Source organism: Haliotis asinina, chromosome 6 (genome assembly GCF_037392515.1).
Source record: "Haliotis asinina isolate JCU_RB_2024 chromosome 6, JCU_Hal_asi_v2, whole genome shotgun sequence".
NCBI classification, from domain to species: Eukaryota; Metazoa; Mollusca; class Gastropoda; order Lepetellida; family Haliotidae; genus Haliotis; species Haliotis asinina.
In genome coordinates this window covers 66,348,149-66,364,025 of record NC_090285.1, presented here as the reverse complement: position 1 = coordinate 66,364,025, position 15,877 = coordinate 66,348,149, and the positions used below count along the sequence as shown (strand labels likewise).

The 15,877-nt window shown below is 40.1% G+C and overlaps 1 protein-coding gene across 1 annotated transcript; it reads left to right on the top strand.

The window, feature by feature from the left end:
- The first annotated feature begins 1,147 nt into the window (after positions 1–1,147).
- Positions 1,148–11,000, top strand: LOC137287040 (uncharacterized). The gene is made up of 12 exons (XM_067819150.1): positions 1,148–1,469; positions 2,253–2,412; positions 5,081–5,251; positions 5,752–5,843; positions 6,043–6,269; positions 7,058–7,311; positions 7,444–7,666; positions 7,999–8,094; positions 8,278–8,483; positions 9,143–9,343; positions 9,807–9,981; positions 10,560–11,000. The coding sequence occupies exons 1-12, from the start codon at positions 1,177–1,179 to the stop codon at positions 10,673–10,675; spliced, it is 2,214 nt and encodes a 737-aa protein (XP_067675251.1). The 5' UTR covers positions 1,148–1,176; the 3' UTR covers positions 10,676–11,000.
- Positions 11,001–15,877: the final 4,877 nt, after the last annotated feature.

The following is a 15,877-nucleotide window of genomic DNA, read 5'->3' as shown; positions in this document are numbered from 1 at the left end:
GTCACGACACATATAAATCATTATATAATGTTGAACACATTAGTAATTAAAGATGAACATATGACAGGACACAAAATAACATCCGTTAAAACTGCTAAAAAAGAGACACAGCATCTTATACTTTGTTAATGTAATCCAACACAACCGTGCCAGTGTGTCTGTTCCTTACACTTAGGGATATATTGCCAACATATTCCCATCTACAGTGTTAACAATGTGTTATAAAGGCTGCCTTTAAATGGCATTACACACGTGGTTGGAAATACGGACATCAGAGGAAGAAGTAAGTTGGATCATGTAAAGGCAACACAAAAACTATGGCTGATATTTATGTTAAGGTTGAGTTAGTTACTTAAGGAGTTTCTCGACTAGATGACTTATAATTACCAGTATGGATCATAACGAAGAATATCTTTATGTATTAGGACGTCTTCATTATTAAATAAAGCATAGTTTGGTTGTCCATAAGTCGTATTCCTCGTTCCTGATCCACCAACTTCAAGAAATAGGATCAACCAACCAATGCCTGCTAATAACGTGTATTCATTACTGATAACTTGGTGACATTTGTGATTCTCACAGGTGTTTGTTCAGTTGAAATTGGTTAACAACCGGAATAAGATCACGTTGCAGTGAAATGCCGTCTTCAACACCAGTTCTCGGCGGTTCAGCTTTGTGTTTTCACAGAAATGTCTTTACAGTGGGTGTGGGTACAGAACAGATAACTGAACATGCCATTGCTGACATGTGTCACTCGTGAAGTAACCCTGTTTCGAACATGGAAAGAGCGTGAGGTATTAGCTCGATATATGCACTATTATTTTTGCTATTATTGTTTTCACTCAATTACAAGTAAAATCCCTCTCATTTCTTCCGTGAATTATTTATTGGAGCGTCAGGTGATTATACTTTTTGCAGCTGTATAGCCGCATCTTCATGAGAAATATGCTTTATTTAGGTGTCAGATACTTCATAGTTTCCATTTACGTTTGTCAAACCAATCCAGGCTCACAACTCGGTAAATCTAACAATCGGTTTCCTTATCTTATCTCATAACCTTCAGGGTAAACATGTCATGGTATTTATATAAGCCAAATATAAAATGACTGACATTGTTCCCGTAACACATCGTTATTTGTCGTCACACAGTCACTTTCCCTGTGTCGTCCACACACAATGCTTCTCCTTCTTCTCGCTCTCGTCCCGTTCGTGGTGGGGGACTACCCATTTAGAAACACCTCTCTACCCTGGGAGGACAGAGTCGACGATCTGGTAGGTCGTCTCGCCTTGGACGAGATCCAGCTACAGATGGCCCGTGGGGGGTCAGGAATTAATGGTGGTCCCGCCCCTGCTATATCCCGACTTGGAATCAAACCCTACGTTTGGGACACTGAGTGTCTCCGAGGGGATGTATGGGCGGGTGAGGCTACATCCTTCCCCCAGGCTTTAGGACTTGCAGCCTCATTCAGGTAAGACATACTGCAGCAGTACAGTTCATATAGTCGGAACATTAACACTATTTATGTTTTATCCACACAATGTTCTTGGTTTACAAGTCGTCTTTTCGCAAAATCGATCAATAATTCATAGCTTCATAAGAAGACCCTGTAATACAGTCTGAATCTTTAAGAAGCAATCATCTGTGGTTTATGGAAATTGCTTCCTCGCCTGCATTGCAAGTAGTATCTGTTATATCTAATACCGCTGCTAAGTAACTATAAAGAAAGGATACATACAGTAACATTCTCAAAATGTTGTTTTAACTTTTTTTCAACCTTTTTACCAGTGACAACATGCTCTTTCTGTATATTTTGTATAGAATATAGATGGTGTGTACAAACTGCAAATCTATTTCTCTGTAATTTTATGCTGACTGACAACATGGTCCCTAGTATGGTGATCTACCTTCAGTTGTTGGCAATCTATAGCCCAGTTTTATAATATATTGTCCTCTATAGATAAATTGTTTTAGGCATTATTACTAGTTTTTTCATTCTTTTCTGTGATGTTCTAGTTGTTTTACTGTCCTTTGTCGACAGATTTTTATAATACTCATATATTCCATTTTAATGTTACGTTCCCGTCACGATATGACTGAAATATTGCCGATGTGACGTTAAATATTAACTCACTCACTCACTCACTCACTCACTCACTGACAAATACACACCAACATAGAAACCATTGGTTACTCGGCTGATCAAGTCCCATGACTTTGCAATAAATGCTAATTGTTGTCGCTTCTCCTGAAGCACAGATCTGATTTTCCGGGTGGCCCAGGCCACGGGCGAAGAGGTGAGAGCGAAAAACAACAACTACACTTCACAAGGGATATATAGCGACCACAAGGGTATCAGTTGTTTCAGTCCGGTCATCAACATCGTGAGAGACCCTAGGTGGGGAAGGAATCAGGTATGGCAAAATTAATTGTCCTAAATATTTTGGAATATCGCTGACTTCCCTTCTACCTTGTGTGTACAATGTAGAGAATATCCAAAGAGGTACGAGTACCACAGAAATGTGAACATTGTTTCAACTCGGGCAAATTTTCCGTAATCACCGGTACCGAGTTGGTTATTCTATATATTATTTCAATGTAATTTAAAAAGAAGAACCACGAAAACATAAAAGTAAAACACCCGGAGACATGACTTGTGACCTGAAACAGCCGATTGGTGGTCATGAGCGTAGTAAACTTCTCTAACGGTAATAATTTAATTACACTATGAAAAATACTACTTTAAATCGCTTTAAATATAGCAAAATATTTTGTATAGCTATCAGTTAACAATTGTTAATATGAATAAAAATTATCGTTTAAATGCAATATGATTGAGCTTGTTAGAGCTGAAAAGTTATTTGATTATGTCAGTGCGCCGAAATGTCGACAATTTAGGATTGATGTATGTCTAGTGACGGGTGACGTTCTGGTGTTGAAACACACTTTGGCAAATACCTGTCAGTTTTAGGGAAAGTCAACGATTAAAAGTTGGAATATCTAAAACAGCCATCCCACGAAGAAACTCAACACGTTTGAAATTAAACATGTTATACTGTGGAAGGCGTGTAACAGTCACGTCAATGGTCTCAGTAGAGTACAGCAAATCCAAAAAGGATAAATCTGTTCTTAATCCAAGTCAGTGGGAAGAATACGCCTCTTTAGAGCAGATGGTCGACTGACATTTGAGATGTTGAAGTGGAATACACCTCCATAAATTGGACCTGAGAATCCTGTATGTACAGAATGAAGATTTACGACATACGAAAAAGACAGTGACCTCATGGTGGTGGAATTACAAGAGTTTGACAATAATATAGTGATGGACTGATGTTTATCATTAACAGAAAGATAACTGTCTATTGATTGTACATTTTGTGCCCGGAAATTTGATGATTTGATGTGCATTGTCGGAGAGGCTCTTGTTGAGACTTTTTCTGGATCGTGTTAGCTTAATAGCGGCGGTATTTGTTGTCAAACACTGCAAGCAATTGTTGCTGCCTTTTTATAGGGTTATTCATTCTAAAACGACTACTAACAGAAGAGTATTCATATTCTTTAACCATTGCGTTTTCTTTTCTAAATCTCGGAACGTTCTAATTAGCAATGAAACGGTAAGCTTTGTTAAAGAACTTGGACCATGAAAAGTAGTTCCATCAACCAGTCATATTTCTTTCCAGCTTAGGTGGCCAATCAGTGTTGAGAATCATTCAAAAGCATGTGCGGTTAAAAATCACCTGTGTATCCTAGCGAGTATGGGCAATGATAAATTTTAGATTTTTGTTGGTTATAATATGCAGAATGTTTATAGAAATATCTTAATGTATAATGTTGTGATTCATTGCACAGTAGTACAAATTCATACATTCAAAAGTACCATGCTGATTATACAGGTTATACGAGTATTTGACCTATGTAGTGTTTGTTTCTCGTACCTCTCATTTCTCATTATCCAGGTGGTATCTCGAAATACTCGTGATCCCCACCTTTACTGCTTACCGTATAAGGCGACTGTATTGGACAGCAGGTTTGTCCGTTTGGTTTGTGCTGAATAATATTTAACTGTAACTGACGGACAGCTAACGTTAGAAGTGTGGATCTATTACCTAGACTCACAAAGGTGTACAAAAGAAGTTCCAAAGTTGAATGTGTTGCATAATACTAATATTGTGCTTTCTTCTCTGACACATCCATTTTTTTCACTTCAAGCAAGTATTATATATTGATTGTAAGTCAATTTTTGTTCGAAAGCATAGTCTATTCAGTTTTCGTGTTATATCTTTGAGACAGAAGTCAAATCCAGTGGTGTCTCCTGCTTTTGAATTGGGGGTGTTGAGAACTGTAATGATGCACAGGGTTACGCATTTCGTAAATTGTTTTATTGTTACGAACAAGCCATCACACGTTTTGATGAACTACTGTTTTAAAAATAAATCTCAGTGGAATCCTTTCCAGTTGAACAGTAACATCTGATAATGCTGGTTACTTTTGATGAATTATGAGATTTTGTTGTTTTCTTATTTGTAAGCCAATATATCACATGGCCTTGTCGATCATGCGAAGTGATCAGGAAATGAAAGTCTGACCCCATAGCAGATGTATAACCTCCTGGGTTACAATTACAATATATCTCAATCGAAAAAATATTATCAATCGAAACAATATAAGACTATTCATGCAGCAGCGATGTACGAGGCAGCTATACATATTGTATACATAAAACAATTCCTTCAATATTAACCTCCATGCATATGTCCACTTCAAGACAGCTGCAATAAAAAGCAAGATAAATAGACGCAGGGTCACAAACTCAAAGACCATTGACGCTGTCAACCTTTCTGGGAAGGTACAAACACATTCTTGTGTTACAGCCACTCACATAGTCAGGAACTAACGTTATGACAGAATGTCCTCATGCAAAAGGCAAGAAAATGGTCATGTAGAAGTTTCTATTCATGCAGTTCCAATTGTTCATTTTCTGCAGGAAACATATGGTGAAGATTCGTTTCTGAGCGGAGTCCTTTGCTCCAAATACGCGTGTGAGCTTCTATTCATACAGTTCCAATTGTTCGTTTTCTGAAGGAAACATATGGAGAGGATCCGTTTCTGAGTGGAGTGTTTGCTACACACTTCGTGAAGGGTCTCCAGGGAAACGATCCCCGCTATGTCAGAGCTAACGCTGGTTGCAAACACTTTGATGTCCACGGCGGCCCTGAAAATATACCTGTCTCACGCTTCTCATTTGACGCAGAGGTAACTTCGAGTTAAAGACCTTAAAGTCCCTTTTCATAACGTAAAACGACACATATCAGTAACAATACCCCCGTGAAGTGGCAAATTCACAAGTTAATATAATTACGAATTTCGAACTCTCTGCGTAGAAACATCAGTGCAGGATGGCCAGAGGGCATTACGTACAACCATAGAACTGTTAGTATAATGTCCACATGTCCATCTGTGACCTCTCCTTTTTTTAATATATGAGCAACAGAGCCATTACAATAAGGATATACAACAATGTTTACATGAAGGAGGTAGCACTTTATACGTAATAAGTATATCTATCTGAACCCCTGACATGGAGTATACGTATGTTTTTGTATACTATGAGACAACCGGGATAACGTGGTGGTTAAAGTGTCACTCCACGTTCGATTTCCACGTGACAACACTATGTGAATCACATTTGTGATGTCTCCTTCCTGAATTTGCTGGTAGAAGTAACCATAGTACCACCCTCAATTGCTTTACAGGTGTCTGAAAGAGACTGGCGCACGACTTTTCTCCCAGCCTTCCGCAAATGTGTCAAGGCCGGGACCTACAGCCTCATGTGCAGCTTCAATGAGTAGTGTACAAAATTAAAAGCAACATGTTCTGTTTTATTGATGAAACATGCCTCCATGATTATTAGTGATATCACAATTGGGATGCACAAACCGAACAAACCACTACGATAAAGGGAGTAACTTGTTATACACTGTTTGTTGCTACTGGTAACTGAGATGCGGCTTTGTATTTCCCTGTTTGCGTCACTTATGTTCAAGAATCAACGGAGTTCCATCATGTGCCAACAAGAAGCTTCTGACGGATATTCTGAGAACGGAATGGGGTTTCAAGGGTTATGTGATCAGCGATCAAAGTGCCATTGAGAGAATCATCACTCAACACCACTACCGCAACAACAGCGTAGACACCGTTGCCGCGTGTGTGAAGGCTGGCTGCAACCTTGAACTGTCAGGAAACCTGTCTCAGCCGGTATTCATGTCGCTTGGTACGAGTATATTGTGTGGGGGATTACTGTGGAGGGATACTTTCTGTGTTAACCTACCTGTGGGATGATGATGCCAAAGGGTTTGACCATCCTCCATGCATTATTTTCATCAACAATCTGTAGCACACGCCTGTGTGGCTGTATGTGTGGAAACACTATCGTAACTTTTGTGATGAAACACATCCAAGAAATCATCTTTCACTGGCGAAGATACGCGTCTTGAACATACAAAAACCCCAAAAGATGAAGTTGAATTTCATGTTTATTTTTTCAATCTGAGCTTGTCGTGTGACGTGTTATGGTTCTTATCTGAAGTCACGCAATGTTCTACATAAGGGAATTGCATCATTTAAGGAGGATAAACAATGTCAACAAAGTCTGGGTTTTTTTTTTTCACTGACTTCGGTATATCTAACGGATGCAAATGAATGTTTTACTATTACACATGACGTTTGTGTCATCTAAGCGTTAAAACAAGAATACAATCACCCATGAAACCGTGATTACATATCTCAAGAACTTAAGTTCCTCTGTACACTCAATAAGCTTGGTGTATGTCACATTCTAATTCTGAACTTGCACTGGGCCATATTAATCCGCAGCATGAAATCTGAGTGGACTGGATAGCTGTCATTAATACAGAACGTTTGTACAAGCAATTATATTGAACACAACATGAAAACTCATTTCACCTCCAAACTCCACCAGATTGTAAACTATCTAAACGTAAGGCCATGAAATGTAAGAGATGAGCTACACTTTCATCGTTATTGTCTATTTTCTTACAGTTGATGCAGTTAAACAAGGCAAGCTTACTGAAGACAAGGTCAGGACCAGTGTGAAGGCCTTGTTCAACGTCAGAATGAGGCTGGGAGAGTTTGATCCACCGGAAATGAATCAATACACTAAACTAAACATGTCAATAGTTCAGGGTGAGGCTCACAGGAACCTGTCCGTGGAGGCAGCATTGAAGACGTTTGTATTGCTGAAAAACGAAAACAACGTCCTTCCCATAAAACCATCGGACTACAGAGATGTTGCGGTAGGTGTATGTTATTGTTAAAAAGAAATATCATATATCTTTACAGGATCGGATGTAAGTATGCGTCATTCACATGTAATAGTAATGGTAATAAATACGCAAACATACCATCAATGAAGTCTTGTCTAACAGGTTGTGGGACCGATGGCCAACAATCCTAAAGCACTATTTGGATTTTATACTCCTGACATGGATCCTAAATACACCACCACCCCTCTACAAGGTATACAATCTATCTGGACGACGGTGAGATATGGGGCTGGCTGCTCGGACAACAATTGCACTCAGTATAACCGACAGGAAGTCCAAACAGCGGCAAAAGGCAGTGATCTGGTATTTGTGTGTCTTGGGACAGGTGAGTCCGTAATTGATTTCAATAGGACATTATTGTGTATTGTTATTACAAACACAATTTGCTTATAGTGTATTGAATAAAGAAATGGCGTGTTCGTTTGAATATTAAATCACCATCTCATACGATTTTAAGAAAAGAACAGTTTTCTACGTGGCTGCATCAGTAGTTAACGGCGATCCTGTCGCGTGCTTCTCAATACTATGTGGCTGAAGGAGGGATGTTGGAAGTCTAATGATCCTGTGGTGTTGAAATTTTATATTTTGTCACAGCACATTTTTATGTGGCATTGTGCTGAGGGCTTGTTGGGGAATGTAAGAACACGTTTCTGTCAGGAGCTGAACTAGAATCTGAAGGCAACGACAAGGCCAACCTGGACCTCCCTGGACAACAGCTGCAACTGCTGCAGGATGCCGTCAACTACGGTCAGGGTACGTAAAGGTACATTTAACAACCAGTGTGGAATTTCATCTTCTTGAATGGCCATTTATCAGTCGCATATTAAGACAGTGTTGTTCCCTTCTAGACCTACAAGCACAAAAATCAGCAGCAATAACACCAAGCACCACTATCATTTCCAATAACTATTCATCCTCCGCCTTTCCTTTCAGAAGGTGCGAAGGTCATCCTCCTTCTCTTCAATGCTGGTCCCCTCAACGTCACATGGGCTGTAGAGAGTTCAAAGGTTAATGTCATCATGGAACTATTTTTCCCAGCACAAGAAACTGGCAAGGCATTGCGAAGAATTCTTTTAGCTGAAGGCCCCAACTCAATTCCAGCTGGGAGACTTCCGGTCACATGGCCAAGGTATATAGACACGGTGGGTATATGTATTTGACTTTAAACCTTTCCTAGTTATTACCAACTCTGAACACTGCTCGAATCTTTCTCAAAAGTTCTTTGATCAATTTACATCAATATGGGCATGTAAAAGTTGAAGATGAACGGTCGCAGTGGATAGAGTTCGCTCAGCTTCTACATGCGTTGAGTAATGTGGTTCAAATAATGTAGATTTGATGTATATCCAGAAATATCAGTACGGATAGGGTATTTTCGTGCCTGTGATTGTGTAGGTTTACATGCATTAGAGTGATAGTGCCATGGTTTGAGGTATGATATACCATGAATAATGGTGAATGTTCTGTTATTTGTTGAAGATACGACCTTTACTATGATCTTAGTGCTTGGAATTGTTTGATGTTGTAGCTGAAGTAGCGATGTTTCGGTATTTCACAAGGACACTAAACTGCTATCCGTAAAGGTGTCTTTCCTTCGTAATGGAACTCTCAGGAAGTATATTATGTATAACGCCAAAGGCACTTAACATCACAGTGTGTCAGCTCTGATCATAGACGTACTGTATGGATCTACCAGCAAGTTTACCTTCAGTGAATCATAGTCAGGCATCTTGGATACCTTCTCCATAAGTGTCACTCATGACATGTATGTATTGACTCTCTGCATACATTCTTTCACAAGGTGCCTGACATGACCAACTACTCAATGGTTGAACGCACATACCGGTACGCCACGTATCCAGTTCTCTTCCCCTTCGGCTACGGCCTGTCCTACACCAGCTTCTTCTACGACACCTTGGAGTATCCCGATCAGGTGACAGCCGGGACCGACTTGACTGGATCTGTGTCTCTTACCAATCGAGGATCCTTCGATGCCGATGAAGTATGTACTCTGGAAAATATACACCTTAATTGTTAGATAATTCAAAGAATTCAATATCGTCCTGAATTATCAAGATCAGTTCATGGTGAAAGAAAAATATTGTTATATCCTCCATGTAATTGACTGTCAACCATACAAACATTTATCTTAATCCTAACCTAGGCTGCTCAGTATCGTAGGTACCTCAAACATCTTGGAATCATCTCTGGACCGGACAATCCAGTGACTGATATCACAAGCGTTCATCTAACTGTTATCCATATGAGCGAGCCAAACCATGCGATCCCTTTCGGTGGAATCATACGACAAGAAGAAATTAACAAAAGCCAATTGTAAAGACTAGTTGACGGATCTTCGAACTATTATACACAGTGCGGGAACGATGTCAAAGACGAGTGTAAGAATGATTTTTGCTCTGTTGAAAAAGGACCTATCGGGGTTTTTTGTTTTGTTTTGTTTTTAGGTAATCCAGGTGTATATATCCTGGTCTAACGCCACTGTCACAGTTCCTCAGCTTCAGCTGGTGGTCTTCGGCAGGTTGTTCGTACCACAGGGTGTACAGACACAATGGGACTTTACCATCTCAGCTGAAACCATGGCAGTGTGGACTGAGCAAGATGGATGGGTCGTTGAACCTGGTATGTTGATTGTTAAAACACTTTGTGATGGAGGAGCGTAGCACGACTAGGCTGGAAATCCAGTGTTTATTGGTATACATTGAGCTAGTACGGATAATATCTTTTTGTCCTTTATTGCCTCATCTAAACTGCATCACGAGGGGCAGTAGACGGGGCTAGGAAAGCAATTAGCGATTATAATGACCAAAGTTGTCAGAGGAAATTAACTGATCCATTGTCAAATATCCGACTACCCCCTTTAGTATCTAGAGTTACCTTCCTCCTTCCTCTTGAGAGGATCCTCAATATAACAAAGGCAATAATTCGGTAAATCGGTTCATGTACGTGTTACACCGTTAATTACAAAAAGAAAAGAAGCAACTTGCAATTACTTGTGTCAGTTGGTTTCTTGACTATTAATACATTGTATTGTGTACAATTCTTAGTAGAATCATAGATATAAACCATTAATGTGTCGTTAGTTTACCCACAGCTCGTAATGTGTTTACAATTACTACTTTATCAGTTAGCGAAAGCATAAAGTGATGTATTAATAACTGGCTTATTCGCATATAAAAATCACTGTCGTCTTTTTTCAGGTGTCATTTCATTATGGGCAGGAGGGCAGCAGCCTAACATCAGTCCAGCCGTACAATCCAATGTACTTGCTGGCCAGTTCAAAGTCGTAGGGAAAAAGGTGCTCGGTCGATATTAATGACGAAGCCACCCTTTTAACTTTAGACTGATTTCTCCCTTTGATTGATGAACAGCATGCAGATCATGTGACAAATAGCATCAGTATTGCCCGGTCAAGACCACATAAATATACAGTGTATTGTGCTGTTTTGTAAATGTTTTGTAAATGTTTTGTGAAATAGCGTTATGCGTTGTAAGAATATTGTTGGAAACATTTAGCGTAACGGTCTAGGTCAAGGCCGGGTGTTGTCTCGGCACGACAACAGCAGCAGTTTGTTGTGAGTATGTAGATTGTGTCTCAGATAGCAACGGTGCACTGAAGACTTGAATAAAATTGACCACTATGTATTCTGTTAGCATGGCAACTTGAAGTCACTTCGTCGTACCACGCCACCCTAGCAGTAAACGCAGTTATTATGAATAACCGTTAATCTCGTTCATTTACGAATTTTGTTTTTCTACGATTTACAAATAGTAACGTAGTCACGTTACTACGTATGTGTTATGATGAATTTACTTTATTATGGGTCGCTGAATGTGGGTTTGAACCCATCCATTTGTTTTGCTTCCTATGGATGTTGTGTGCTATGAGAAGGTCGCAGCATGGCGTAGTGTTTGTATCTGGAACTGTATCTTATATATAGGGATGGCTGTTGAAATGTATTTAAGGAGTGCTTTTACGCTCATCTGCATGCTAAATCGACAAGCCTTTTACGTTTGTTCTACACTGAAGGCACCCGTGAAGAGCCACCTCCTCGTGGTGGGTGCTGGGTAACGCTAAGTGCTCTTCTCCCGTGTGGACCCGGGACAGAATGTGTCCACAGCACCCCATTGCTGGTCGTAAGAGGCGACCAAATTGGGCAACCTGTTGGCCGTGGGTTGCGCCCCTGTGTCGGTGGAGGAGGGGATCCTGGTGGTTGAGGGCACTGGAACAATGACTAGGTGATCCTGTTGCCCAACACACCACTTCGGCCCTAACTTCACCTAGACGGGTGGTTGAATAGGCCCAATTCAATCAATCGGCTGGTCACGCCAAGCCCTGTGCTACATATTGTACTGTTGCACCAAAGTTTGAAAATTATACTTTGATATGTTTTAAAGTCTTGGCGAACTTTTGGACTCCGAATTTCAATACCTAAGTTAATATCTGTTTTTGCCTAGAGTTGTATGCCAGAAGGCGGTGGCTCATGGGCCAATCTGGTGGAATCATTAATCTTTTAATTTTTCTACTGGAGTATATCATCCGGGTATCCTTGGTGCTGCAAGCTGGAGACCCGCTTGTTTTTAGCATTGTCCTTGTGATACTCCGTGGTGGGTGGGGAGCTCGGATGATGAAACTTATACACTTACTATGGAATACAAAACCCCCCTAAAACGAAACAAGCGTCAACTGGACAGTGATGATGATGATCGACGACCTTCAAACTCAAATGAATACTGGCCACGATTTCTCGTGATCGAGACACTTGACAAATCACCTCTAAAACTCAATCCTTTTGCGGTATCAAAAGGTGTGTATGGTATTGCTGGTGAATTTTCAACATAAAAAGGTTACGTACAGGTTCTCTGCTCATAGAATGCAGTAGAAAACAGCAGGCAACAAATTTGATGTCCACTGAGTTATTCGTTGGAATACCGGTATCAGTTACTCCGCATAGAACTTTGAACTCAAGTAAAGGCATTGTGCGAGACCGGGACCAACTGTTTGCCGATATGAATGAACTGGACATTGCCTCGGAAATGAAGGACCAAGGAGTAACTCTTGTGAAACGATTTATGACCCGGAAAAACTCTGAAAATAGACCAACAAATACCTACTTATTCCATTTTTCTTCGCCAACTGCTCCAACATCAATTAAAGCAGGATATTGCAATATCAACGTTGACATTTATATACCAAACCCTCTGAGGTGTTTTAAATGTCAAAAGTATGGACATGGTGTCAATAGCTGCACAAATTCCATAACATGCGCTCACTGCGGTGAAAAAACTCACGTGACTGAAGATTGTGATAGTAACTTTAAAAAATGTACAAACTGCACTGGCACTCATTCATCTTTTTCTAAAGACTGTCCATTATGGAAACAACAGATGGAAATAAACAAAATTAAATTCACCAGAAATATTAGTTTTGCTGCTGCCAAAAAGCTTGCTCTTCAGACCCCAGAACCAAATCAGTCATATGCCTCAGTTACTCGAGTATCCGCTGGAACGAGTCAAAAAGCAACTGCACCTATGTCCACCTTTTCCACATCATGTCAAACTGATTTGACATGGGTTGACACTGATACACCTGAGGTATACTCACCTCACCAGTCAACACAAACGATTGAATCACAATCAAAAACACCAGTCACAGTTGAAGTTCAATCTCGGTCAGTGTCAAAGGATAAATCATCATCACAGTCTACCCCAACACTCTCTCTTGGAAATTATGGAAAACAGGTTTCAAAAACCAAAGTGAAACCAAACAATGATACTTGTAAGAAAAATCAGAGTGGCAGAGCCTCTAAAGGTGCAGAAGATAAGATCCAGATATACAATAGGTTTGGATCCCTTGAAGCCATGGACGTGTCCGAAAACATCCAGCACAGGGCACATAGTCTGTCACCCTCTCGAAAGTCAAGGGGTAGATCCCCAATAAACCCCCCAAAGAAATAGTTTCTTCGAACATTTTACAGTGGAACTGCAGAGGCCTTAAAAATAATTTGCATGAGCTACATCTATTAGACCAAGACTTTCAACCGTCAGCAATCTGCTTACAAGAAACGCATCTGAAGCAGACAGATTCTTTAAACGTTCGTCAGTTCAGCACATATAATTATTATTCTCCTGCTGAAAATAGGGCCACTGGAGGATCATCCATTCTTGTCAGAAATGGCGTTATCCACAGTGATGTGAAACTCACAACAAACCTTCAGGCAGTTGCAGTACGACTTACGTTGAACATTACACTTACTCTGTGTTCATTGTACATTCCGCCATCATCAACTCTTATTCTGGCTGATCTTCAGTCTCTCTATGATGAACTTCCCAAACCATGTGTACTCATGGGCGATCTGAATGGCCACAACCCGCTCTGGGGGAGTGCGACCACAAACACTAAAGGTAAAATTATTGAAGATTTTATTTCAAATAATAATTTATGTATCTACAATGGAGGTGCAGATACATATTTACATCCTGGAACAGGAACATATTCAGCCCTTGACCAGCTTACTTAATGAATTTGAGTGGTCAGTCCAGGATGACCTTTGTGGAAGTGACCATTTTCCTACTATACTTAAACGTGTGACCCCATCTGATACTCTTCCATTATCCAGATGAAATTTTAAAAAGGCTAACTGGCCTTTATATACCATACAATGTGCTGACAAACTTAAACCTGAACATTTTATTGACGTTCCTGATGCTATCAAGTGCTTTTCTGATGAACTAAATAACAATGCTGATGAGTGTATTCCAAAGTCCTCTGCTGTTCCACATATCCGAAAACCATGGTTCAACGATGACTGCAAACAAGCTAGGAAGGCAAGGAAAAAAGCAGAACATTATTTCCGTCGCCATCCTATGGTGCATTACTTAAATAAATTTAAAATTTTAAATGCTAAAGCACGGCGTACTTTTAAACAGAACAAACGCCAATCTTGGCAAAATTATGTAACCAAAATAAATTCTCGGACACCCATGTCCAAGGTATGGAACATGGTCCAGAAAATTAAAGGTAAAGGTACTAAATCTACTGTCCATCATCTTAAACATGGAGATCAATTACTAACGGAAAAATCAGATATTGCAAATAAACTGGGTGAAACCCTCGCTAAACATTCTTCCTCTTCTAATTATGTACCTAAATTCCAGCAGTATAAAAAACAACAAGAAAAGAAAACTATTAACTTCCATTCAGATAATGGGGAGGATTATAATGAAGCTTTTTCTCTTCATGAACTCCATACTGCTCTTGATCAAGCCCATGATACTGCTACAGGAGCTGATAACATACATTATCAACTCCTAAAGCATTTACCAGAATCCTGCCTAGAAACTCTTCTCAATATTTTTGATGATATTTGGACTTCGGGTAACTTTCCTCACTCATGGCGTGACGCCATAGTAGTACCAATACCTAAACCTGGACGTGATCATACTGATCCGTCCAATTATCGACCAATATCGATACCTAGGATCTGGCTCTTGCTGAGACTTGGATGAGCCTCGGGTGTATGTGCACGTGGTTTTCTCTGTTGTTGGACACACACACTTTGTTCGGGAGATCGAATCCCAAATTTACAGTTGTGTAACGTGCATGGTCCCCCCAAAAAGCGACCGGTAGCAATGAAGCAGGATCATCTTCCAAGTCTATGTTCCCCAGAGACCCCAGAAATGAGGGAGATCTCTTTTTTCTTGTAAATGTATTTCTTCCACTCTCCATTCATCACTGCCAAGAAATACATCTTACTCTAGAATCATATCGATACCTAGGATCTGGCTCTTGCTGAGACTTGGATGAGCCTCGGGTGTATGTGCACGTGGTTTTCTCTGTTGTTGGACACACACACTTTGTTCGGGAGATCGAATCCCAAATTTACAGTTGTGTAACGTGCATGGTCCCCCCAAAAAGCGACCGGTAGCAATGAAGCAGGATCATCTTCCAAGTCTATGTTCCCCAGAGACCCCAGAAATGAGGGAGATCTCTTTTTTCTTGTAAATGTATTTCTTCCACTCTCCGTTCATCACTGCCAAGAAATACATCTTACTCTAGATTGAGCAATTATGCAATTTCACTAACTAGCTGTGTTTGCAAAACCATGGAACGCATGATAAATAATCGACTTGTTTGGTACTTGGAAACAAATAACCTTATCACAGATATACAATGTGGTTTCCGTAAAAATACTGTCGATCACTTAGTGCGTTTAGAATCATTTGTTAAAAACGCACTAATCAAAAAACAACATGCTGTCTCTATCTTTTTTGACCTTGAGAAGGCATATGACACTACCTGGAAATATGGCATTTTACAAGATTTACATGACTTCGGCTTGCGAGGTCGTTTGCCTGAATTTATTGCCAAGTTTTTAAGTGACAGACAATTCCAGGTCCGAGTGGGTTCTACCCTGTCTGATCATTACAATCAGGATCAGGGTGTTCCACAAGGCAGTATTTTGTCTGTCACTCTTTTTAGTATAAAGATAAATAGTTTATCAAAAGTTTTAAATGA